The following is a 24,995-nucleotide window of genomic DNA, read 5'->3' as shown; positions in this document are numbered from 1 at the left end:
GACAGGTTACAGCAGATTTGGACTCATGTGGTGGACAATTTGACGTTGTCCCAGGAAAAGGCTCAACGTTTTGCTAACCGTCGGTGTGTTGGTCCCCGGCTTCGTGTTGGGGATTTAGTCTGGTTATCTTCTCGTCATGTTCCTATGAAGGTTTCTTCCCCTAAGTTCAAGCCTCGCTTTATTGGTCCTTATAAGATTTCTGAAATTATCAATCCGGTATCTTTTCGTTTGGCCCTTCCAGCTTCTTTTTCCATCCATAATGTTTTCCATAGATCCTTGTTGCAGAGATATGTGGTGCCCGTGGTTCCCTCTGTTGATCCTCCTGCTCCGGTGTTGGTTGAGGGGGAGTTGGAATATGTGGTGGAGAAAATTTTGGATTCTCGTTTTTTGAGGCGGAAGCTTCAGTATCTGGTCAAGTGGAAGGGTTATGGCCAGGAGGATAATTCTTGGGTTGTTGCCTCCGATGTCCATGCTGCCGATTTGGTTCGTGCTTTTCACTTGGCTCGTCCTGATTGGCCTGGGGGCTCTGGTGAGGGTTCGGTGACCCCTCCTCAAGGGGGAGGTACTGTCGTGAATGGCACTTTTGTGAATTCTGCCCTTGGGCTCCCTCTGGTGGTTTCAAGTGGAACTGCTGCTCCTTGGGTTTAGTATTAGCAGCTGCCTTCACTGATCGTCTCTCCTGGCTCTGCTATTTAACCTGGCTCTGGTCTTCAGTCCATGCCAGCTGTCAATGTTTCTGGGTTGGATTCAGATCTCTCCTTAGATTTCTCTTATGGCCCGTCCATTTCAGCAAAAGATAAGTTCTTACTAGTTCTTTTGGTTGTCCATTTGCTGTGGACTTTATCGCTCAGCTCATGTTATGTTTTTCTTGTCCAGCTTGTTAGTATGATATATTCAGTCTAGCTGGAAGCTCTGGGGAAGCAGATTTGCCCTCCACACCGTGAGTCGGTGTAGAGATTATTTTTGTAAACTCTGCGTGGACTTTTAGTTTTTAATACTGACCGCACAGTGTCCTTTCCTTTTCTGTCTATCTAGATTAGTAGTGGCCTCCTTTGCTAAAATCTGTTTTCATTTCTGTGTATGTCATTTCCCTCTCCACTCACAGTCAATATTTGTGGGGGGCTATCTTTCCTTTTGGGGAATTTCTCTGAGGCGAGATAGCTTTCTGTTTCCATCTTTAGGGGTAGTTAGTTCTCAGGCTGTGACGAGGTGTCTAGGGAGTGACAGGAACATCCCACGGCTACTTCTAGTGTTGGTGTTAGGATTAGGAACTGCGGTCAGTACAGATACCACCTCCTCAGAGCTCGTCCCATGTTGCTCCTTAACCACCAGGTCATAACATCCGGCTACCGGTTATCTGCGCTTTAGAGGGAGGCAGTTTGTTCTCAGCTGGTCTCCCCTGATCTCACTCTCCCGTGCTTCGCTCTCCTTCATGCTCACTGAACAATGTCCTTTCCTTCTGTATGTCTCTTTCTCCAGGAGCTGTAGCAACTATGGCTACACGGCTCCTCCAGTCCTTCCGACACTCTATGTCTGACTGCTCTCTCCTCTGACAAGAACTCACTGACTTTTCCTCCAAACCACAATATATATCATATACAAGGGAGTCACCTAGAAATAGGATCAAAAGCTCCCCCTTGTGGCCTGGTGTGTGAACATGTTGTGTGTATTGTGATTACCTGATAAAAGATATCTTTCATCGCTTCCAAACGTAACATCACTCTCCCCATGAGGAAAGCAATGCCACTGTGACGACCAGGACCCTGGGGTGCCACACATGCATTGTGCATCAGTAATCAATAATCACTTAATCCAGACATGAAATGCAATAATAAAAAGCGAAGAATATACTGTATATAAGATGTTGACTGAGATCCGTCTCTTCGAGCCTCAAGATCTAGTACTCATTTTGTCTTTTCCATTTTCTTCCTCCTGAGGGCTTGTTAACCCCTTCAATACTATCAAGAGGAAAAAGCAATACAGAAAAAGGTGCACACCTAAGAGTACAAAAGCAATTATATTTTATTAAACACCATATAGCTCCATGATTAAAAACAAGTAAAACCAAAGCCTCCCCATAGACATACTGTATATGGATCAATACACATTAATATGATTTATTACAATAATGCATATATAGAATAATAGGTACTATTAGATCCCTCAGAATTGAACAGATACAATCAAATACATATCAGTATTACAGTATAGGCCCTAATGTATCCCTAGGTGAAATAAATAAGTGCAGTCAGATATACAGTCATGGCCAAAAGTGTTGGCACACTTGAAATTGTTCTAGAAAATGAAGTATTGCTCCCAGAAAATGATGAAACTTACACAAACTTTTGTTATACACATGTTTATTTTCTTTGTGTATGCTGGAACAGCAGGAAAAAAAACAGAAAAAAAAGGCAAATTGGACATAATTTTCACACGTGTTCTGCAATGTCTCTGCACTTCTCTGCCATTGAGCATATCTGAGGCCTCATTGGTTGGCAATTGCAGCAGCAGATCTTGAGGATTTTTTTGACCAAGTGCATTCAATCGGACAAAACATTCCTGATACGACCATTAATAACCTCAATGATAGCAACCACAGCGTGTAAGTGCATTTTTACACAAGCCACTCATACTCGATACTGAAAAGATAGAGATATTTTGAAAACTTTGTTTCTATTTTTCATGATTTCTAAATTACTAACATGTTTTTCGATCCTGTAATTTCCATAACTCCATAACTTTTCCTTCTGGGTGTTACAATTTCAATATTGAGGAGTGTGGTACGTTTTCACCACAGCTCCCAAGGATTAGCATTGCCTGAAAGGCTGACGTCATGTCAACAGCACAGCAACCAATCCGTAACCTGACTGGTTGCCACGCTGTCAATGTAATGTCAGTGCTGCAGATAATGCCAGACATCAGGAGCAGAGTCAGAGACTCACCAGTGGACCCCAGGAAGGTGAGTCCACCACAGATTTTTTTTTTTTAATGCCAAATGCAGTGATGGACTTGTTTTTTTTTTTGAAAGGCAACAACTCCTTCAATGGTATTGGTCAATTGTTCTGTAATGATTATACTTACCAGCAAGGTTGTGTAAACTGTGGAAAGCCGTTGATGGCCGAAACAGGCAGTGAATCCAAGGAATGCCTGGTAGTCAGGCATGCAGGGACTCCCTAGGAAACAGGAATTAGGCTACGTTCACATTTGCGGTCCTCGCCGCAGCGTCGGGCGCCGCAGCGGCGCCGCATGCATCATGCGCCCCTATATTTAACATGGGGGCGCATGTACATGCGGTGCACTTGCGTTTGGCGCCGCATGCGTCCCTGCGGCGCCCGCGTCGGGGCGCAGAGGACGCAGCAAGTTGCATTTTTGCTGCGTCCGAAATCAATGAAAAAAAGGACGCATGCGGCGCAAAACGCAGCGTTGTGCATGCGTTTTGCCGCGTTTTTGTTTGCGTTGTGCGCTGCGGCGCCGACGCTGCGGCGCACAACGCAAATGTGAACGTAGCCTTAGTCGCTGACTGGTATTTTACAGTTTATATAGTTTATAGTTAAAAAATAATCTAGGTCATGCAGAGAAGTGAGGCAGTTGGACGTCTAAGCATTGGATGAGTCAGGAAGCAGTTCAGGAGCAATCCAAGATCAATTTTTAGCAATGATTCAATATCTATTGAAAAATAAATATACGTTAAATATATGTTTACTTTTTTTGGCAGATAACTGGACCGTGATCTCAGGGAAATACCTGATATTTTCAGATTTTGATGCAAATGATCCTGGTATCACACCTGATTTCTTTGTAGAGCATCCCATTATACCAGACATACCTCTAGTCCTTGAAAAGAAAAACAAATATAACAAAAGGGATGGGGAACATCCAAGAGCACATACAAGAGAGAAGCCATTTTCATGCTCAGATTATGAAAAAAGTTTTTCAAACAAATCATCTTTTGCTCAGCACCAGAAAATTCACATAGGGGAGAAGCCATTTTCATGTTCAGAATGTGGAAAATGTTGTAGATCGAAATCTTTTCTTACTAGACATCAGAGAATTCACACAGGAGAGAAGCCATTTTCATGCTCAAAATGTGAAAAAAGTTTTTCAGATCAATCCTCTTTTGCTCAGCATCAGATAATTCACACAGGGGAGAAACCATTTTCATGTTCAGAATGTGGGAAATGTTTTAATCGGAAAACAAATCTTGCTACACATCTGAAAATTCACACAGGGGAGAAGCCATTTTCATGCTCAAAATGTGAAAAAAGTTTTTCAGATCAATCCTCTTTTGCTCAGCATCAGATAATTCACACAGGGGAGAAACCATTTTCATGTTCAGAATGTGGGAAATGTTTTAATCGGAAAACAAATCTTGCTACACATCTGAAAATTCACACAGGGGAGAAGCCATTTTCATGCTCAGAATGTGGGAAATGTTGTAGAACGAAATCTGATCTTACTAGACATCAGAGAATTCACACAGGAGAGAAGCCATTTTCATGCTCAGAATGTGAAAAAAGTTTTTCAGACAATTCATCTTTTGCTCAGCATCAGAGAATTCACACAGGAGAGAAGCCATTTTCATGCTCAAAATGTGAAAAAAGTTTTTCAGATCAATCCTCTTTTGCTCAGCATCAGATAATTCACACAGGGGAGAAACCATTTTCATGTTCAGATTGTGGGAAATGTTTTAATCGGAAAACAAATCTTGCTACACATCAGAGAATTCACACAGGAGAGAAGCCATTTTCATGTTTGGAATGTGGGAAATGCTGTATATCGAAATCTGATCTTACTAGACATCAGAGAATTCACACAGGAGAGAAGCCATTTTCATGCTCAGAATGTGAAAAAAGTTTTTCAGACAATTCATCTTTTGCTCAGCATCAGAAAATTCACACAGGGGAGAAACCATTTTCTTGTTCAGAATGTGGGAAATGTTTTAATCGGAAAGGAATTCTTGCTACACACCTGAAAATTCACACAGGGGAGAAGCCATTTTCATGCTCAGAATGTGGGAAATGTTCTAGAACAAAATTTGATCTTACTAAACATCAGAGAATTCACACAGGGGAGAAGCCATTTTCATGTTCAGAGTGTGGTAAATGTTTTACAGAGAAAAAAACTCTTACTAAACATCTAACAAATCACACAAGAGAAAAGTTATTTTTCTGATCAAAGTGTGGGAAGTGTTATACAAATGCATAAAATCTAGTTACACATTGGAGAAGTAATTTTCATTTTCAGAATGTGGGGAAATTTTCTTACATATTAATTTTTACTTGGAGAAATCACACGAGTAGGTAGACATTTTCTTTTAAATGTTTTATTTGGAAAATTGTATGCGTAAAAGTCGATGTAAATTCACATGTCATCATACAAGAGAAATGGAAAACAATTTAAAGCGCTAAATGATGTCTAATAAATGTAAGTAATTGCCAATAAACATCTGTCATTAAAAAGCAAACAATGGAAATAAAGCACATATACACTGCTTGTTCACTTTATTAGGGACACTCATCTATTACTATGTTGGGCCTCCTCTGCACTTTCTAGGAGCAGCAATTTCTTGTCACAAAAACTGAAATGCGGGAATATTGGCCCATGCAGGCTGGATATCTTCTCACAAGTCTGTCGAAAAATTGAATCTCTATTTACTTCTTCCAATTATAATTTAGTTGTCTGTCCATTTCTTGTATGAAAAAAGTGGTCTGAGTTTCATTGGTTCTTTTGATCTCTGTTAAAGAGTTTTGGTCAGAATTTTTTTTCGCAAGCCTCTGCTTTCTCCAGTTCTTCAACTTCATTTACCACCACACGCATATTAGAGGACATCCAATTTGTTTTTATAACAAAGAACTTTACCTAACTGTTTATTTTCATCATAACATGACACACAGTATTGGACACAAACTCTTCCGTTTTCAAAGTCCATAGCACAGCACATTGTGATGTCCGCTGTTCACTTGCTCTGAGCTATCCCTTCCTGGACTGACATTCCTAGGCCCAGGAATACTCTGTCCGGCTCTGCAGCTTCCAAGAGTCCCATCCCAACTTCCTTATGTGATTCACCATCCGACTTCCTTTCCTAAGAAAATATTGAGGCACACTTCAGAGTGCATCAGTTGGACCAATAGGTCCCGGACGTTCCAAGAATGTCCTCTCCAAGTTTATGGCTGACGTTCACTTGCTGCTAAACAGCCCATGCTCCTCGTGCCCTCTGGACCTCCAACTACTGCTATATCTCCATCTCAACTCTCACTGTAACTTTAACTGCATTAACCAGGAAGTGTTCCTCTTGTTAAGTGGCCCTGCTCCTCCCACAGTGGAGCTGATATTAAACACACTGTTTCTATCCTAAACCTGAATACTTCCTGAAGTTGTGCCCACCACTGCACTATACTCAATCCTATCTTATAGCTACACCTTAACCTATGTCCTCTGTAATAATCTGATCCTTTCCCTATATCTAATACATTTATCAGAACACATTGAGTCATCCACATATTATAGCAATACATTAATCGTGCACCTTTGTGCCATTAAGGTTCCATGCACTATAAAACACTTTTTTCACGTACACAGGTTATAATAGTTTTTCTAATCAAGGGAGAAGCACATGACCATCCCAGTCACCTTCATGCATTCCTCCTTTCTAAGACACGGTCGTCCCAACCATGACAGAAACTGTAAGACACCAAACACATTTATATACAGTACAGACCAAAAGTTTGGACACACCTCATTTAAAGAATTTTCTGTATTTTCATGACTATGAAAATTGTACATTCACACTGAAGACATCAAAACTATGAATTAACACATGTGGAATTACCGTATATACTCGAGTATAAGCCGAGATTTTCAGCCCAAATTTTTGGGCTGAAAGTGCCCCCTCGGCTTATACTCGAGTCACGGTCTGTGGCAGGGTCGGCGGGTGAGGGGGAGAGGGCGCTGAGGCATACTTACCTAGTCCCGGCGATCCTGTCACTCCCCCTGCCCGTCCCACGGTCTCCGGGTGCAGCAGCCTCTTCCCCTGAGCGGTCACGTGGGACCGCTCATTAGAGAAATGAATAGGCTGCTCCACCTCCCATAGGGGCGGAGCCGCCTATTCATTTCTCTAATGAAGCGGTGCCGGTGACCGCTGACAGAGGAAGAGGCTGCGGCACCGAACACAGGCAGGGGGAAGGAGCGGCACGCCGGGAGCAGGTAAGTATGACATATTCACCTGTCCTGGTTCCACACGCCGGGCGCTGTCTCCATCTTCCCGGCGTCTCTCCTCACTGACTGCAGGCAGAGGGCGCGATGACGCATATAGTGTGCGCGCCGCCCTCTGCCTGATCAGTCAGTGCAGGGAGACGCCGGGAAGATGGCGCCGAGAAGCTGCAAGCAAGACAGGTGAGTATGTGTTTTATTATTTTTATTGCAGCAGCAGCAGCAGCAGCACAGCTATGGGGCAATAATGGACGGTGCAGAGCACTATATGGCAGAGCTATGGGGCAATGGTGCAGAGCACTGTATGGCACAGCTATGGGGCAATAATGGTGCAGAGCACTGTATGGCACAGCTATGGGGCAGTAATGGTGCAGAGCACTATATGGCACAGCTATGGGGCAGTAATGGTGCAGAGCACTGTATGGCACAGCTATGGGGCAGTAATGGTGCAGAGCACTATATGGCACAGCTATGGGGCAGTAATGGTGCAGAGCACTATATGGCACAGCTATGGGGCAGTAATGGTGCAGAGCACTGTATGGCACAGCTATGGGGCAGTAATGGTGCAGAGCACTATATGGCACAGCTATGGGGCAATAATGGTGCAGAGCACTATATGGCACAGCTATGGGGCAGTAATGGTGCAGAGCACTATATGGCACAGCTATGGGGCAGTAATGGTGCAGAGCACTGTATGGCACAGCTATGGGGCAATAATGGTGCAGAGCACTATATGGCACAGCTATGGGGCAGTAATGGTGCAGAGCACTGTATGGCACAGCTATGGGGCAATAATGGTGCAGAGCACTATATGGCACAGCTATGGGGCAGTAATGGTGCAGAGCACTGTATGGCACAGCTATGGGGCAATAATGGTGCAGAGCACTATATGGCACAGCTATGGGGCAGTAATGGTGCAGAGCACTGTATGGCACAGCTATGGGGCAATAATGGTGCAGAGCACTATATGGCACAGCTATGGGGCAATAATGGTGCAGAGCACTATATGGCACAGCTATGGGGCCATAATGAACAGTATGGAGCATCTATTTTTATTTTTGAAATTCACCGGTAGCTGTTGCATTTTCCACCCTAGGCTTATACTTGAGTCAATAAGTTTTCCCAGTTTTTTGTGGCAAAATTAGGGGGGTCGGCTTATACTCGGGTCGGCTTATACTCGAGTATATACGGTATATACTTAACAAAAAAGTGTGAAACAACTGAAATTATGTCTTATATTCTAGGTTCTTCAAAGTAGCCAACTTTTGCTTTGATGACTGCTTTGCACACTCTTGGTATTCTCTTGATGAGCTTCAAGAGGTAGTCACCAGGAGTGGTTGTCACTTCACAGGTGTGCCCTGTCAGGTTTAATAAGTTGGATTTCTTGCTTATAAATGGGGTTGGCACCATCAATTGTGTTGTGCAGAAGTCTGGTGGATACACAGCTGATAGTGCTACTGAATAGACTGTTAGAATTTGTATTATGGCAAGACCAGCAGCTAAGTAAAGTAAAACGAGTGGCCACTGGCCATCATTACTTTAAGAAATGAAGGTCAGTCCGAAAAATTGGGAAAACTTTGAAAGTGTCCCCAAGTGCAGTGGCAAAAACCATCAAGCGCTACAAAGAAACTGGCTCACATGAGGACCGCCCTAGGAAGACCAAGAGTCCCCTCTGCTTCTGAGGATAAGTTTATCCAAGTCACCAGCCTCAGAAATCGCAGGTTAACAGCAGCTCAGATTAGAGACAAGGTCAATGCCACACAGAGTTGTAGCAGCAGACACATCTCTACAACAACTGCAAGGGTTCATACTCACTTGAGAACTCAGATGAGTCTCGCATGTTAATACCCGGCGCTGCTGCCGGAATTCAGATTGGAGCGTGCGGCCGCATAGGAATACATGCAGCCACACACTCCGCTCCTCTGTGCCAGGTGCAGTGCTGGGTATTGCCGTGCGAGACTCATCCGAGTTTCGCGCAAGTGAGTATGAGCCCTTAAGAGGAGACTTTGTGCAGCAGGCCTTCATGGCAAAATAGCTGCTAGGAAACCACTGCTAAGGATAGGCAACAAGCAGAAGAGACTTGTTTGGGCTAAAGAACACAAGGAGTGGACATTAGACCAGTGGAAATCTGTGCTTTGGTCTGACGAGTCCAAATTTGAGATCTTTGGTTCCAACCACCGTGTCTTTGTGCGACGCAGAAAAGGTGAACGCATGGACTCTACATGCTTCCCACCGTGAAGCATGGAGGAGGAGGTGTGATGGTGTGGGGGTGCTTTGCTGGTGACACTGTTGGAGATTTATTAAAAATTGAATGCATACTGAACCAGCATGGCTACCACAGCATCTTGCAGCGGCATGCTATTCCATCCGGTTTGCGTTTAGTTGAACCATCATTTATTTTTCAACAGGACAATGACCCTAAACACACCTCCATACTGTGTAAGGGCTATTTGACCAAGAAGGAGAGTGATGGGGTGCTAAGCCAGATGACCTGGCCCCCACAGTCACCAGACCTGAACCCAATCAAGATGGTTTGGGGTGAGCTGGACCGCAGAGTGAAGGCAAAAGGGACAACAAGTGCTAAGCATCTCTGAGAACTCCTTCAAGATTGTTGGAAGACCATTCCCGGTGACCTCTTGAAGCTCATCAAGAGAATGCCAAGAGTGTGCAAAACAGTCATCAAAGCAAAAGGTGGCTACTTTGAAGAACCTAGACTATAAAGGCATAATGTCAGTTGTTTCACACTTTTTTGTTAAGCATATAATTCCACATGTGTTAATTCATAGTTTTGATGCCTTCAGTGTGAATGTACAATTTTCATAGTCATGAAAATACAGAAAAATCTTTAAATGAGAAGGTGTGTCCAAACTTTTGGTCTGTACTGTATGCATAAAATTTAGCAATCTATTTTACAGAGTCCTTTTCTTAAACAGACCCTTTAGCCCACAGAAATAATCACCTTGACCCTTATGGGCACAGTCCTTCTCTTCAACCCAGTATGCTCATTGAGTCTTCAGCCTGTTACATGTGTCCACCTGACCCTGGTCCCACCACTGCAGGGACTCTGACACATTGTCCAAATTTCTTTTAAACACGGGTCTGCATGACCCCCATCCCATTGCTTTGGGTATGCAGACACAGTGTGTTCTTATTGAAACACAACAGCCTATTTGACCAGCCTACAACATTTCCGACCGTCCAGGAGAAATGACCTGTCACAATCCTCGAGTTGTCTTGTTCACTTTTCCCACTCCCTCTTGTTTGCAGAGTACAGTCCCTTTTAAAAGAAAGGTTAGCTGCTCCTCAGTCCCTGGGAAAAGTTCAAGGTTAATCACCAGCAAAGTTTATGTCGCAATGGGACAGAGTCCATAGGGCAGTTTCACACAGTCCTTCAAGGCCACATGGGTTTCTTGCCCTTTAAGTGTTTTCAGTCCCACAGGGGGAGCGCAATCATTTTGCTTTGTTTAGTGTATTTCTGTATTGACCCCACCTTGTTTTTGACTATTCTTATGGATCCTGATTTCGTCCTTGATGTGACCTCTCTGCTCTGACCCTGCATGGAGACCATTCCTATTTTTGGACGGCAGCCCTTCCATTGTAGCATTCCACTGGGTCCTATTATAAAATCAGATCCCTGTACATGGGTTAAAGGGCATTGAGATTTCTCTGACGCGTGCCAGACAGAGTGGCTTGTATCAAGTCTGTCCCAGGCAACCTTGTGAGCTTGTGACCTCAGGCAGACATTATAGTTGTCATGTGACCACTTGCATGCCGACAAGATGGTTTTCCTGATTTTCTCAATGTTCAACTGCCCTTTGTTTACTGAGAGAAGTATGGCTCACTTAGAATCCATGTCAGCATTACTGTAGGACGCATCAGGCAATAAAATACTGCAAGAAAATAAATGTGTGGCTCACTTAGAATCCATGACAGCATTACTGTAGGACGCATCAGGCAATAAAATACTGCAATAAAATACATGTGTGGCTCACTGAGAGAAGTAGGAAGAGAAGCTAGTTGTCATGTGACTGTAATTATGAAAATCGCATATGAGTGATCATGTGATGACCGCTGACACCAGGAAGCAGAGCCGAGTCCTGACAATGAGTATATTAGATGCTGTAAGGATTGAGCATGCTACATTGCTTAATGTTCTATTTAAAAGGGTTGTCCAGGTTTGTGATGAAGGTCTGCAGTCACTTTAGCTGTCTGAATTCTCACAATGCTCACTGCACACTGACAGAATCCTCTGGTGCCAATGGCAAGAATGGATGATCATGTAAGTGCAAGTATGAGAGTTGCAAACTTCCACCCATGGTAGTAAATAAAATAGCTATGGTCAAATCAACAATGAAGTCACTGGACAAGGTCTTCAAATCGAGGAACATTTCATTGGCAGCGAAGACATGGTGTCATGATCCAGTCTGGGGTTTGCTTCTGATTATTCTCTCCCCGGGATGGTCATGCGTGGGTTAATCTTCCTTGCCTCGTTTTGGGATCTGGCTGGCTATTTCAGTCCGGTGTTACCTGCAGTGTCAGTTATAGTTCCTGTCTCTGGCTTGAGCAGCTGACCCTGTTATACTCTGATTTATTCTCTGCCCGTTTACCTGGGTCATGTTCCGCTGTGACTTCCCTCATTGTACTCGCTGTCCGTACTGTGAACCCTTGGTGTTGATTCAGCTTGTTCTCTGACCTGTTTGACTGTCTTGCATTTCTGGCTTTCCTGCTCCCGTTTAGCTCTGACTTCTTTGGCTTGCTTCCGACCATGTTTATTGCTGTGATCTCTGGTACTTCTTTCCCTCTCTGTTGCTGACCCAGCTTTGTCTGACTGCTCTTTCACCACCTTGTGGCTCCTGCCTGCTGCTCTGTGAATTCACTGAGAGTATACCTGTATTTCTTTCCCGCGCACCCCCTGGTGGAGATTGTGTGCTACTGCACTGCAGCAGGCATTACATTATAATGCCTACTGACCATATACTTAGAGGGATTTATTCATTTTTCCCCTGGCTATGGATCCACTGTGCAATCTGGCTGACCAGGTGTCCAGTTTGATGCAGATGATGCGGAAATTGTCAGTGGAACATAGGGCCTTTGCCACATCCCATACTCAATTACAGAAAGTTGACAGAGACAGTTAAAATGGTGCAGGGTGTCACCCCCCATGTTGTCAGCAGGACTGACGATTCTGTAGATGTCGCCTTGCACTCTCCCGAACCCTTGGTCACGCTCCCTGACACCTTTGCTGGTGAGAAGGATAAGTGTCGTATGTTTAGCGAGAGTTGCAAATTGTTGTTTTAGACCTTGATCCTCTGGGTATGAGAGTCAGTGAGTGGGAATAATTATTTGCTTATTTCGGGAAGGTCCACAATCTTGGGCTTTCTCGTGGTCTCCCTCTTCCCCGAACAGATGTCAGTGGATAGGTTTTTTGAGGCTCTAGTACTTATCTATGACAAACAAGACCGTGTCAGGGTGGCAGAGGATACCATCATGGGTCTTGCTCAGGGAAAGCGCTCAGTCGAGTGGTATTGGTCGGAGTTTAGACGATGGTCCATAGAGGTCTCATGGAACGACTCTGCACTCAGGTGCCAGTTCCAGAGGGGACTGTCTGACCATTTGAAGGATGCTGTCTCTCCATCCACCATTTAGTTCTTTTGAGGAGGCTATGACTCAGGCCATCCAGATGGATCAAAGACTAAGTGTGAGGGATGTCATGTAGTGAGAAATTCTTTTGCTTCCGAGTAACCCTGATGCTACTCCTCAGTCCAAGCCCAAGGAGGTGGGGGTCACCACCATCAAGGAAAGGGAGAGGAGACGATGACGTGATGGGAGACTCTGCTTCTACTGTGGTAGTTTGCAACACTGGAAAAAGGACTGTCCCTCCTGTCCTACTACTAAGGTGCTGGGAAATGCCTAAGTCTGGGTTACTGTTGAGGAGGTTGCCCAGACTCTCAGGTATCTTTGTCCTCAACTCTTAAATTACTGTTGGAAGTAGAACTTTGTTTTCAAGAACGGTTGTACCTCTACTTTGGCTATTGTGGATTGTGGGTCATCTTTGAACATGATTGACTCTAATTTGGTAGTCATATGTAAGATAGGGACAGGTTGGAATCTCCCATTAATATCATGGCCATTGACAAAACACCCCTCACTAAGAATGTTGTTAAGTTTATCTCTGAGGAGTTCTTCCTTAAGATGGGGTCCCGCCATCAAGAACATATTACATGTTTTATTATGGACAACCTACCTGCGGGAGTGGTGTTGGGGTTTCTCTGGTTACTGTTGCATAACCTGGTCATTGATTGTGAATCTCGGGGCATTGTTAATTGGGGGCCTAATTGTTTTAAAGATTGCCTTGTAAATGAGTCTGTGTCATCAGTCAGTCTGGAGGGTATTCCGGAGTACCTGAAGGATTTTGAGGATGTATTCTCCAAAAAGGAGGTTGAGGTTCTACCACCACACCGCCCATTTGATTGTGCTGTTAATATCATCCCTAGTGCCAAACGGCCCAAGGCCTGTTCATACAATCTCTCCAGCCCTGAGCGGGCAACTATGAAGGAGTATATCTCTTTGTAAAGGGCACATTTGCCCCTCTGTTTCTCCTGAGGTGGCGGGATTCTTTTTTGTGAAGAAGAAAGATGGTGGTTTACGCCCATGCCTCAATTTTCAAAAATTAAACAAGATCACCATCAATCAGTCGTCCGGGTCCAGGTGGTTCTCTAAGTTAGATCTCAGTGGAGCATATAATCTCATCCACATGCGGGAGGGGGATAAATGGAATACGGCTTTCCTCACCTCCGAGGATTTGTTTGATAACCTGGTTATGCCCTTTGGTCTGATGTGTCAGTGGTATTTCAGAATTTCATTAATCATGTTTTTTTGGACTTCATTGGGCGCTTCATGGTGGTGTATCTGGATAATATCCTTATACATTCTGCTGATAAAATGAAACATATGGGTCATCTCTGCGCTGTCCTCCAGAGGCACAGGGAGGACTCTCTCTTTGCTAAACGGGAGAAGTGTTAATTTTTTGTGCAAGAATTGTCCTTTCTGGGGTTTATTTTGTCTGCTGAGTGGTTTCGCATGGACCCGGGAAAGTTACAGGCTATTGTTGATTGGGTGCAACCCAGAGATCTCAAGGTCCTTCAGAGATTTTTAGGTTTTGCCAATTATTATAGTAAATTCATCAAGGAGTTTTCACAGACGGTTAAACCCCTCACTGATTTAACTCGCAAGGGGGCTGATATCAAAAATTGGTCAGCTTCAGCTTTAGTGGCATTTTCTTTTTTAAAAAATGTTTTATGTCTGCCCCTGTACTTATTCAACCTGATCTGTCTAAGCCATTTATCGTGGAGGTGGACGCCTCGGACGTGTGAGTGGGGGCGGTGTTGTCTCAAGGGCCCACCACGTTAACCAACTTGCGCCTTCTTTTCTAAAAAGTTTTCCTCTGCGGAAAGGAATTATGATGTGGGTAACTGGGAGTTACTAGTCATTAACCCCTTTACCTCAAGGGTGGTTTGCACGTTAATGACCGGGCCAATTTTTACAATTCTGACCACGGTCCTTTTATGAGGTTATAACTTTGGAACGCTTCAACAGATCCCAGTGATTCTGAATTATTTTTCTCGTGACATATTGTACTTCACGATAGTGGTAAAATTTATTTGATATTACTTGCGTTTATTTGTGAAAAAAAACAGGAATTTTGCCAAAATTTTGAAAATTTCCAATTTTCCAACTTTGAATTTTCATACCTGCCTAAAATGCCCAAACTTGGAGCACACAGATATGAGGCCTGTCACAGAGTTACCACACTGCCAAATATGTGGCCTGTATATTTAATTTTTCTAATGCAAAATAGTGCTGTATGTACTGTAACTAGAGTAACAGCCAGGAAAAAGCATGGAATACGAGCCTAAAATGCCCAAACTTGGAGCACACAGATATATGAGGCCTGTCACGGAGATACCACACTGCCAAATATGTGGCCTGTATTTTTTTTTTAATGCAAAATAGTGCTGTATATAACTAGAGTAACAGACAGGTAAAATAATGGAATACCGGCCTAAAATGCCCAAACTTGGAGCACACAGATATATAAGGCCTGTCACGGAGACACCACGTTGCCAAATATGTGGCCTATATTTTTAATTTTTTTTACCCGAAAATAGTGTACAGAACTAGGGTAACAGACAGCAAATAGAGTGGACTGTAGGCCTGAGTTGTCACAATTTGTAGGCCACAAATACATCAGACATCTGACAGCGATACCACACTGCAATATATGTGGCCTGTATTTTTTATTTTTTTAATGCAAAGTAGTGCTGTGTATAACTAGAGTAACAGACAGGAAAAACACTGGAATACCTGCCTAAAATGCCCAAACTTGGAGCACGCAGATATATGAGGCCGGTCACGGAGATACCACACTGCCAAATATGTGGCCCTTAATTTTTAATTTCTTTTAATGCATAATAGTGCTGTATATAACTAGAGTAACAGGCAGGAAAGAGACTGTAATACTGTCCTAAAATGCCCAAATTTGGAGCACACAGATATATGAGGCCTGTCACGGAGATACCACAGTGCCAAATATGTGGCCTGTATTTTTTGGGGGGGTCTGCAAAATAGTGCTGTACATAACTAGAGTAACAGACAGCAAAAAATTGGAATTTAGGCCTAAAATGCCCAAATTTTTAGCACACGGATGCATGAGGTGTGTCACAGATATACCACACTGTAAAATATGTGGCCTGTATGTATTTTTGGGGGGGATTCAGCAAAATGGTGTCAAGAAATTGTGTAAGACCCTCAAAAAAATTCTACTCTACTGTACCACAGAAAAACGAAACATTTTTCTGCAAACTCATAAATGATTTTTGTGACCCCTTTAAAATTGCTGGACTTTCACACTGTGCTAGGAAAAGGATCTGGCTGTATTGTGCAGTGTCAAAAAGCAAATGGAGAAAAAAAAGGGCTCTGGATTGCTTTGCAATAAAATAATCTCTATTAACCTGGCAAAAATATTTTTCCTTGCCAATTATACCTGGGGCTAGGTATATAAAGTCAATATATGCTATAGGTAGCAGCAGCAGCAGATACTAATGGAATGGAACCTCGTGATGTATGCAATGATCTCTATATACACACATACAGTGCCTGCAGGCCTTGCACTGATATGTATAGAGCAATGTTCACTCCCCTGCCTACCTAACACTGCAACCCTTATGCTCCGGAATTAGTCCTTAGTAGTGTTGAGCATTCCGATACTGCAAATATCGGGTATTGGCCGATATTCACTGTATCGGAATTCCGATACCGAGTTCCAATATTTTTGTGATATCGAAATCGGAAGTTCCCAATGTATGGTTCCCAGGGTCTGGAGGAGAGGAGACTCTCCTTCAGGCCCTGGGATCCATATTCATGTAAAAAATAAAGAATAAAAATAAAAAATATGGATATACTCACCCGTGCGACGGACCCTGGATCTTAGCGGTGCAACCGGCAGCCTCCGTTCCTAAGAATGCAGTGAGTGTACAGGACCTGCGATGACGTCGCGGTCTTGTGATTGGTCGCGTGACCGCTCACGTGACCGCAACGTCATCGAAGGTCCTTCACTCACTGCATTCTTAGGAACGGAGGCTGCCGGTTGCACCGCTAAGGTCCAGGGCTCGTCCGAGGGTGAGTATATCCATATATTTTATTTTTATTCTTTATTTTTTACATGAATATGGATCCCAGGGCCTGAAGGAGAGTTTCCTCTCCTTCAGACCCTGGGAACCATCCAGGATACCTTCCGATATTTGTTTCCCATTGACTTGTATTGGTATCGGGTATCGGTATCGGCGATATCCGATATTTTTTGGATATCGGCTGATCCAATCCGATACCGATACTTTCAAATATCGGAAGGTATCGCTCAACACTAGTCCTTAAGTTTAGCTGTATTTGAGTAGTTTAGGATGGTAGACCTCACACGGACTAATAAATCCCCAAATCTGACCCGATCTCAGCAGCAGCTCTCTCTCTCTACACTGTCTGATTCCGGAGCTGAATGCAGCGAGCAGGGCGGCGTCCGGTCTCTTATATCCCTGATGATGGTGTGCGGCTAGCCAATCACTGCAAGATCACAACAAAGATGGCTGCGGCATTACAGTGCTTGGCAGACAATCCCCGCATGTTGATTTGGTCTCTAAAGACCACCAAAATTGCAGGGTGGAGACCAAGTAATCCCAGAAATGCTCAGTGCTCGCCGAGTACAGTGATACTCGGGCGAGTAACGAGTAGTGGCGAGCACATTCGCTCATCACTAATCAGAACACATTGCGTCATCCACATATTATAGCAATACATTAACTGTTCACCATGATGCTATAAGGTTTTATGCAATATAAAACACTTTTTCATATACACAGGTTATATGCATTTTTCTAATCAAGGGGGATGCACATGACCATCCCGGTCACCTTCTTACACTGCTCTTAGTGATAGGGTATGCTCCCACAGTCAATAAACGCTGCGGGTTGGACGCTGCATACATCCGCAGCATCCAAAACACAGCGGCCAGATGTCACCACATAATGGATGGGATTTCAAGAAATTCTATGTCCATTATGCATGCACCATCACCCATGGCTTCCCTGCGGAGACGGACATGCGGTGCGTCTTTCCAGACCGCAGCATGTCTATTTATCTTGCGGAGATGCTTAGTCTCTGCAAGATAAATATCACCTGTTTAATGTATTGGACGCGGTGATTCCGCACGGTTCAATTAACACATGAGGAATCATCTGTGTTCAAAAGCTGGCAGGGCTTTGGACTCAGACATGTGATGCTACTTTTTTATATAAACCACAGCTGCTTTTACTGTAGATTCTGGCTCCCCCTTTTGAGTCTCCCGCCAGGGCCGTGGGGTACTCTGTACTGGGTCCAGTACTCACAGGGGGATGTCACGGTGGCGACCCAGTCCGTGGCCCTGGGCGCCCATGTAAAAGGGGAAATGTCTTTAAGGGTTTTGGTGAATAGAGTTTGTGACGCCACCTGTGGTATTCGGTCAATGGGGACCGACACTGCTTTAAGGGGTCCTCTGGGGTGATGTTATGGCAGCTAGATGGTATACCTTCCCACAGGTGAAGTATATCCCCAGGGCTCCCGGTGTGAAGATGGAAGACGGTGAATGGTGCAGTAAAGAATGAGGACACAGGTTTGCAGTCTCTTTACCTTGTTTACTGAAGATTTTAGCAGCCACAGTCCAGGGCACCAGATCACAGGGCAGGCAGGGTCCGGCCGGCTTGAAGGCAAGTTGGGAGTCCCCTTTTCCAAGTGGAGATAAAAGCCTTCCTCTAGCGCGGTGGTGTTGTAGTCCCTTACTGCCTAAGGCTTCACATAAGGTCCTCACAGTTCTTATCTCTGTCCCCCCATAAAGGATAGGACAAACATGCATGACAGGTAACTCGAGCCGGTTTATAGGGACTCTAGCACGCCCCAGGCTCTATGCGTTACTGTGTCTCAGGTGTGTGTGGTGGACAGGTAACTTGCAGTTCAGCTGTCCTGCCGGTCTTTGATGTAAGGGTACCGTCACACAGTGCAATTTTGATCGCTACAACGGCACGATTCGTGACGTTCCAGCGATGCATTTACGATATCGCTGTGTCTGACACGCTACTGCGATCCGGATCCCCGCTGAGAATCGTACGTCGTAGCAGATCGTTTGAAACTTTCTTTCGTCGTCTAGTGTCCCGCTGTGGCGGCATGATTGCATCGTGTGACACAGGTTGTATACGATGTGCGCACAGTAACCAACGGCTTCTACATCGCAAATACGTCATGAAATTATCGCTCCAGCGCCGTGTATTGCAACGTGTGACCGCAGTATACGACGCTGGAGCGATACTTATACGACGCTGCAACGTCACGAATCGTGCCGTCGTAGCGATGAAAATGGCACTGTGTGACGGTACCCTTAGTCATGGAGTCCCTTACAGTCCTTGGTGTTCCGGCTACCGGTGTCTGTGCCTCAGAAGTAGGGAGCCTGCACGTAGCTGGTCTCCCTCCGCTATCCTCTCCTGTGCTTCTCTCTCCTGCACGCTCACTGCAATATATTCTGCATTCTGTATAATTTCTTCCCAGGAGCTGCAGCACTGTGGCTACACAGCTCCGTAAACCTGCCTCAGACTGCTGTCTGGCAGACTGACTTTTTTTCTTCCACTTTCTGCCAGGAGCTGCACACCCCCACGTCTGCTCAGCTATTCTCCTATCGTACCAGCTCCGCCTAGCTGATGTTCCTCGACAAGCTCCCTTCTGGCAATTTCTCTCTCTAGCACATCTTTCTGCTTCCTTCCCCTCTGTCTCTCAGACAGGAAATGACTGAACTTCCTCCTCTTTCCCTCCAAACTACAATATATATGGGGAGTCACCTATGAAATAGGATCAAAAGCTCCCCCTTGTGGCCTGGAGTGTGAACATGTTGCATGCTTGTGGTTACCTGGTGACAGTTATCCTTTCTTGCCTCGAAACGTAACATCACTCTCCCCGTGAGGAAAGCGACATTTCTGTGACGACCAGGACCCTGGGGCGCCACACTTACCTCACGCTATAAATGTTCTCTGTAATACCGGTTTCTGATTGCTGAGCCCCTTGTTATACTTTCTCATATTATACTGGTTTTCTGTCTATATTAAGCCTGAGGAAGGGTCTGTGAGCTGAAACATTGTGACCACAAGAAAGAATATTCAGGAATGAGGGTCTAAAAATAACTTCACAATAAAGAAGTTTTGAGGCAAATCCTGGTGATTATGGAGCGCTGGTTCATCTCTCTGTAAATGCTCTGAAGTCTCCTGAGCAAGTGGTCGGCTGTACGGGAACGTGCCCCCTGGAGCTCCCTATGTGCGCTGCCTGGACTCCGCTCCTCCAGCACCAGGACAACCAGCACAGTCCTGTATATACTGAGGCCCCTGATCATGTGACCCCCTGACTCCTCCCCTCCTGTGACCTCATCACAGGTCCTGTGCGCACAGAACAGCCATATATGTGGTGTGCGGCTCTGCAGGTGGAGGTAGGTGCTGGAGATTCCCCATTACTGGGCGCAGGCGCTAGAACATTTGTATTTGTCATTCTGGGCTTCATATAAGGGAACCTGTCACGTTGAGGGTAGAAGACGTCAGCGATTCTCTCATCGTCTTCCTGCATTGTCACCAGTTAGAGCCGCGCTCGTTTCTCCTCCGTCCCATAGACGATGAATAGAGAGAAGCGCACACGTCCCCTGTAGAAGCCTCTCTGCGGTTCTATATACTGGACTTGTTTCTATAGTGGTTTCTTCAGGTGACATTTATAATTGCGGCAGTTATAATGAATGACTCCTGTAAATCCCCCTCATGGCCGCTCCCCGGGACCCTCCCAGTGTCATTGCACTTTGTATTTCCAGAGTCCCTGTGACCAGAACGTCTCCTGTATTAGTAATCTGCACCATTATTCGTGTAGATGGCAGATTCTGGGGAAAGGACACAAAACACATCGAGTTCAGGCCACGCTCCATCTATATGACATACTAGCTATTGAACACATTCTACGCCCGGGTGGCGAGCATTTATATTGGTATATGGTCTCCATCCTGGTATGTGCTGCTCCATCCTGCATCCCCATCCTGTCATGTGTTTCTCCCATCCTGCACCCCCATCCTGTCATGTGTGCGCCCCTTTCTGTCATGTGCTGCTCCCATCCTGCACCCCCCATTCTGTCATGTGCTGCTCCCATCCTGCACCCCCATCCTGTCATGTGTGCGCCCCTTTCTGTCATGTGCTGCTCCCATCCTGCACCCCCCATTCTGTCATGTGCTGCTCCCATCCTGCACACCCATTCTGTCATGTGCTGCTCCCATCCTGCACACCCATCCTGTCATGTGCTGCTCCCATCCTGCACCCCCATCCTGTACCCCCATCCTGTCATGTGTGCGCCCCTTTCTGTCATGTGTTGCTCCCATCCTGCACCCCCCATTCTGTCATGTGCTGCTCCCATCCTGCCCCCATCCTGTCATGTGGTGCTCCCATTGTGCGCAACCATTCTGTCATGTGCTGTTCCCATCCTGCGCCCCCATTCTGTCATGTGGTGCTCCCTTCCTGAGCAACCATTCTATCATGTGCTGCTCCCATCCTGCCTGTTCCTGTTTCCATTCTGCCATATCTTGCTCCCATCTTTCTCTCTCCGGCTCTACTGCCCGAGTGCGGCTCTACTGCCTGAGTGCGGCTCTACTGCCTGAGTGCGGCTCTACTGCCCGAGTGCGGCTCTACTGAGTGCAGTTGAACTGCCTGAGTGGGGCTTTACTGCTTGAGAGTGGCTATACTGCCTGAGTGCGGCTATACTGAACGCGGCTGTACTGCCTGAGTGCAGCTATACCGAGTGCGGCTATACTGCCTGAGTGCGGCTGAGTGTGGCTGTACTGTCTTGAGTGCGGCTATACTGAGCGCAGCTGTACTGCGTGAGTGCGGCTGAGTGTGGCTGTACTATGTGAGTGTGGCTGAGTGTGGCTCTACTGCGTGAGTGTGGCTGTACTGCGTGAGTGTGGCTTGTGAGGCTGTGGCCTCTGATATAGCTAGGGGGTGCTGTTTGTTCTCCCCAGAATGTGCATGCAGACGGATGAAGTCCATAGGTGTGCATGAGAGTCACGGATTTCCGGTCCGGGTTTTCCAGGTGGCTGAAGGCCACAGGTTTGCGTGTGTTTAAAAACCCTGCCGTAAGGGGTATGGGTGTGTCAGGTGTCTGGCCAGGCCAGGCATGCGAGGTGCACGTCAGTGTCAGTCTGGTGTGTGCTGGTCTGCAGAGTGCATGGAGGCCAGCAGAGCCAGCACCCAGGGCATCTGAATAGCCTGGCACCCGCAGCGTACACAGAGATGCAAGTCGTCCATGGTACTGGTCTCGGATGTGGACAGTCCTGTGCCCGGAGGTGGATGTCCTGTGCCCGAAGGAGTCGGATGTGGACAGTCTGGTGTCCGGAGGTGGATGTCCTGTGCCCGAAAGAGGACTAGCATGTGCAATGATTCAATGATTGCAAACAGGTGGATATGGTGCCCGGCTGCTATCCGGAGGATATCCTGAACTGTGTGCGACTATGTGAGTAAAGAGTCTGTAAAGAGACTGTGATACAGCGATGCAGGACACCCACGAGAACTAGTCAGAGGAGGGCTGGCGTGAGTAGTGTCTGCAACATATGAGGCTGTGTGTATGGAGACTACGAGATGGCGTGCGGTCACCCAGGGAAACTGGACAAGGGAAGTCTGGCCTGTTTAGGGACCACAAATCTAAAGCCATGTGATATGTATTGCTTTGAACTGGTGTAAACTGGTCACTGATAATATCCACTGAAGTTATATGCATTTATGTGAATTGGACTTTAATGCTGTGAAGAAACACATTAAAAGAGACTTTTGTGTTTGAATTTGTGGGTCACTGCTTCTTCACTGTGTACGATGCTACTGCAGCTTTACAGGCTGTACTGCGCGAGTGTGGCTGTACTGCGCGAGTGTGGCTGTACTTACTGCCTGAGTGCAGCGCTGGCTATAATGGATACAGCACCCCTGCAGCCAGCACAGCGAGGGCTGACTCCGCCCACTCGCATCACTGGTCACATGCTGGTGACATCATCGAAGGTCCTGGAGCTCCGCTGGGCTCTGCAGGTACCCTGACCGGAGCTGCAGAGCACGGAGCTCCCATGGCCGGTATATTAAGGGGGGATACAGGGGTGTGTGGAGCCCCCATGGCCGGTATATTAGGGGGGATACAGGGGTGTGTGGAGCCCCCATGGCCGGTATATTGGGGGAGGGGGATAAGTAAGTTCGTCTGCGTCACTCTGGTCCAGACTGCGCAGGCGCGGTGCGTCGCGCTTGTGCAGTCTATAAAAGCTTCGAACAGAGTGACGCTCCCACCGTTATATTACTATTTATATAGCACTATTAATTCCATGGTGCTGTACATGAGAGAGGGGTTACATAGGCTACGTTCACACTAGCGTTGTGCGCCGCTGCGTCGGCGACGCAACGCACAACGCACGCAAAAACGCGGCAAAACGCACGCAAAAACGCTGCGTTTTGCGACGCATGCGTCGGTTTTTGCCGAAAATCGGACGCAAGAAAAATGCAACTTGTTGCGTTTTCTTGGTCCGACGCTTGCGGCAAAAAAGACGCATGTGTGGCACAACGCAACAAAAAAAAACGCATGCGTCCCCCATGTTAAGTATAGGGGGCGCATGACGCATGCGTCGCCGCTGCGTCGCCGACGCAAACCCGACGCACATTAGCCAAACGCTAATGTGAACGTAGCCATACAGGGTTATATTATAGATATACCTGTGTGTCATCTCCTCCTGTATATAATATATAGCTGTATGGCATCTCCTCCTGTATATAGTATATACCTGTATGTCATCTCCTCCTGTATATAATATATAGCTGTATATCATCTCCCCTGTATATAGTATATACCTGTATGCCATCTCCTCCTGGCTGTCAATTTGCCTCCAACACTTTTCCTTTCACTTTTTCCCCATTATGTAGATGGGGCAAAATTGTTTGGTGAATTGGAACGCGCGGGGTTAAAGGGACACTGTCACCTGAATTTGGAGGGAACAATCTTTAGACCTAGGGGCGGGGTTTTCGGGTGTTTGATTCACCCTTTCCTTACCCGCTGGCTGCATGCTGGCTGCAATATTGGATTGAAGTTCATTCTCTGTCCTCCGTAGTACATGCCTGCACAAGGCAAGATAGCCTTACACAGGCATGTACTACGGAGGACAGAGAATGAACTTCAATCCAATATTGCAGCCAGAATGCAGCCGGCGGGTAAGGAAAGGGTGAATCAAACACCCGAAAACCCAGCCCCTAGGTCTAAAGATTGTTCCCTCCAAATTCAGGTGACAGTGTCCCTTTAAAATTTTGCCTCACAACATAGCCTATGACGCTCTCGGGGTCCAGTCGTGTGACTGTGCAAAATTTTGTGGATGTAGCTGCGACGGTGCAGATGCCAATCCCGGACATACACACATACACATTCAGCTTTATGTACCGTATTACATTTCCACTCCATCACTCAGGCGTCCATTGTTTCCTTCAGTCTGTTTACATTGCTGCAATGACGATACTGGATGCCGGTAAGTCTGAGATGTAACTGTTCTGTTACATGATGGTTTATGGAGATCATCTGCCAGACATGCTGCCACCATGAAGATGTGACGTGGAGAAGATTTCTTCATAACATATGGAATAGATTCTTTATGATGTTACATCAGCTCATCTTCTTCCCATTCAGGTCCCTAAAATATCGGATTCTCTGTGGTGATCTTCTATATAAGAGAAATTTGCTGATTGACCCGTCAAGAATGGATAGGGACAGGGACAAGATGGTGGAGAGGCTATTACACCTCACCCTAGAGATCCTCTTCCGGCTTACTGGAGAGGTGAGAGATTCTGATGACGTCACATTACATCATTCTTATCTATGGGAATAACAGATGGACAGAACTGGAGCAGTGAGGACTCTAGAAATGTCTGTAGTGAGATTTATTAATGTGTCTCTCCATAACCAGGATTACACAGTAGTGAAGAAGACATCTAGTGAGCGCTGTCAGGCCCCTGTGTCTGAGGGATGGGGAAGACCCCTGAGCCCAATCACTGGGCCTCCACCTCACCCCCTGATACATGAGGACATCAATGATCAGAAGATCCTGGAATTCGCCTACAAGATGATTGAACTGCTGACTGGAGAGGTGACACTGCTGGGATATTATACAGTAACGCTATGAA

The 24,995-nt window shown here is 45.8% G+C and overlaps 1 protein-coding gene across 1 annotated transcript in view; it reads left to right on the top strand.

Annotated features, from left to right (window-relative positions):
• The window catches only part of LOC143767438 (uncharacterized), a 62,814-nt gene that overhangs the window by 22,709 nt on the left and 15,110 nt on the right, over positions 1–24,995 (top strand). Inside the window, exon 7 of the mRNA XM_077255774.1 lies at positions 3,716–5,159. Coding sequence (XP_077111889.1) covers positions 3,716–5,159 — 1,444 coding nt within the window. The remainder of the gene's footprint in view (positions 1–3,715; positions 5,160–24,995) is intronic.

Source organism: Ranitomeya variabilis, chromosome 4, assembly GCF_051348905.1.
Source record: "Ranitomeya variabilis isolate aRanVar5 chromosome 4, aRanVar5.hap1, whole genome shotgun sequence".
Taxonomy (NCBI): Eukaryota; Metazoa; Chordata; class Amphibia; order Anura; family Dendrobatidae; genus Ranitomeya; species Ranitomeya variabilis.
The sequence above is the reverse complement of the archived record's forward strand: the minus strand, read 5'-3'. Positions and strand labels throughout refer to the sequence as shown.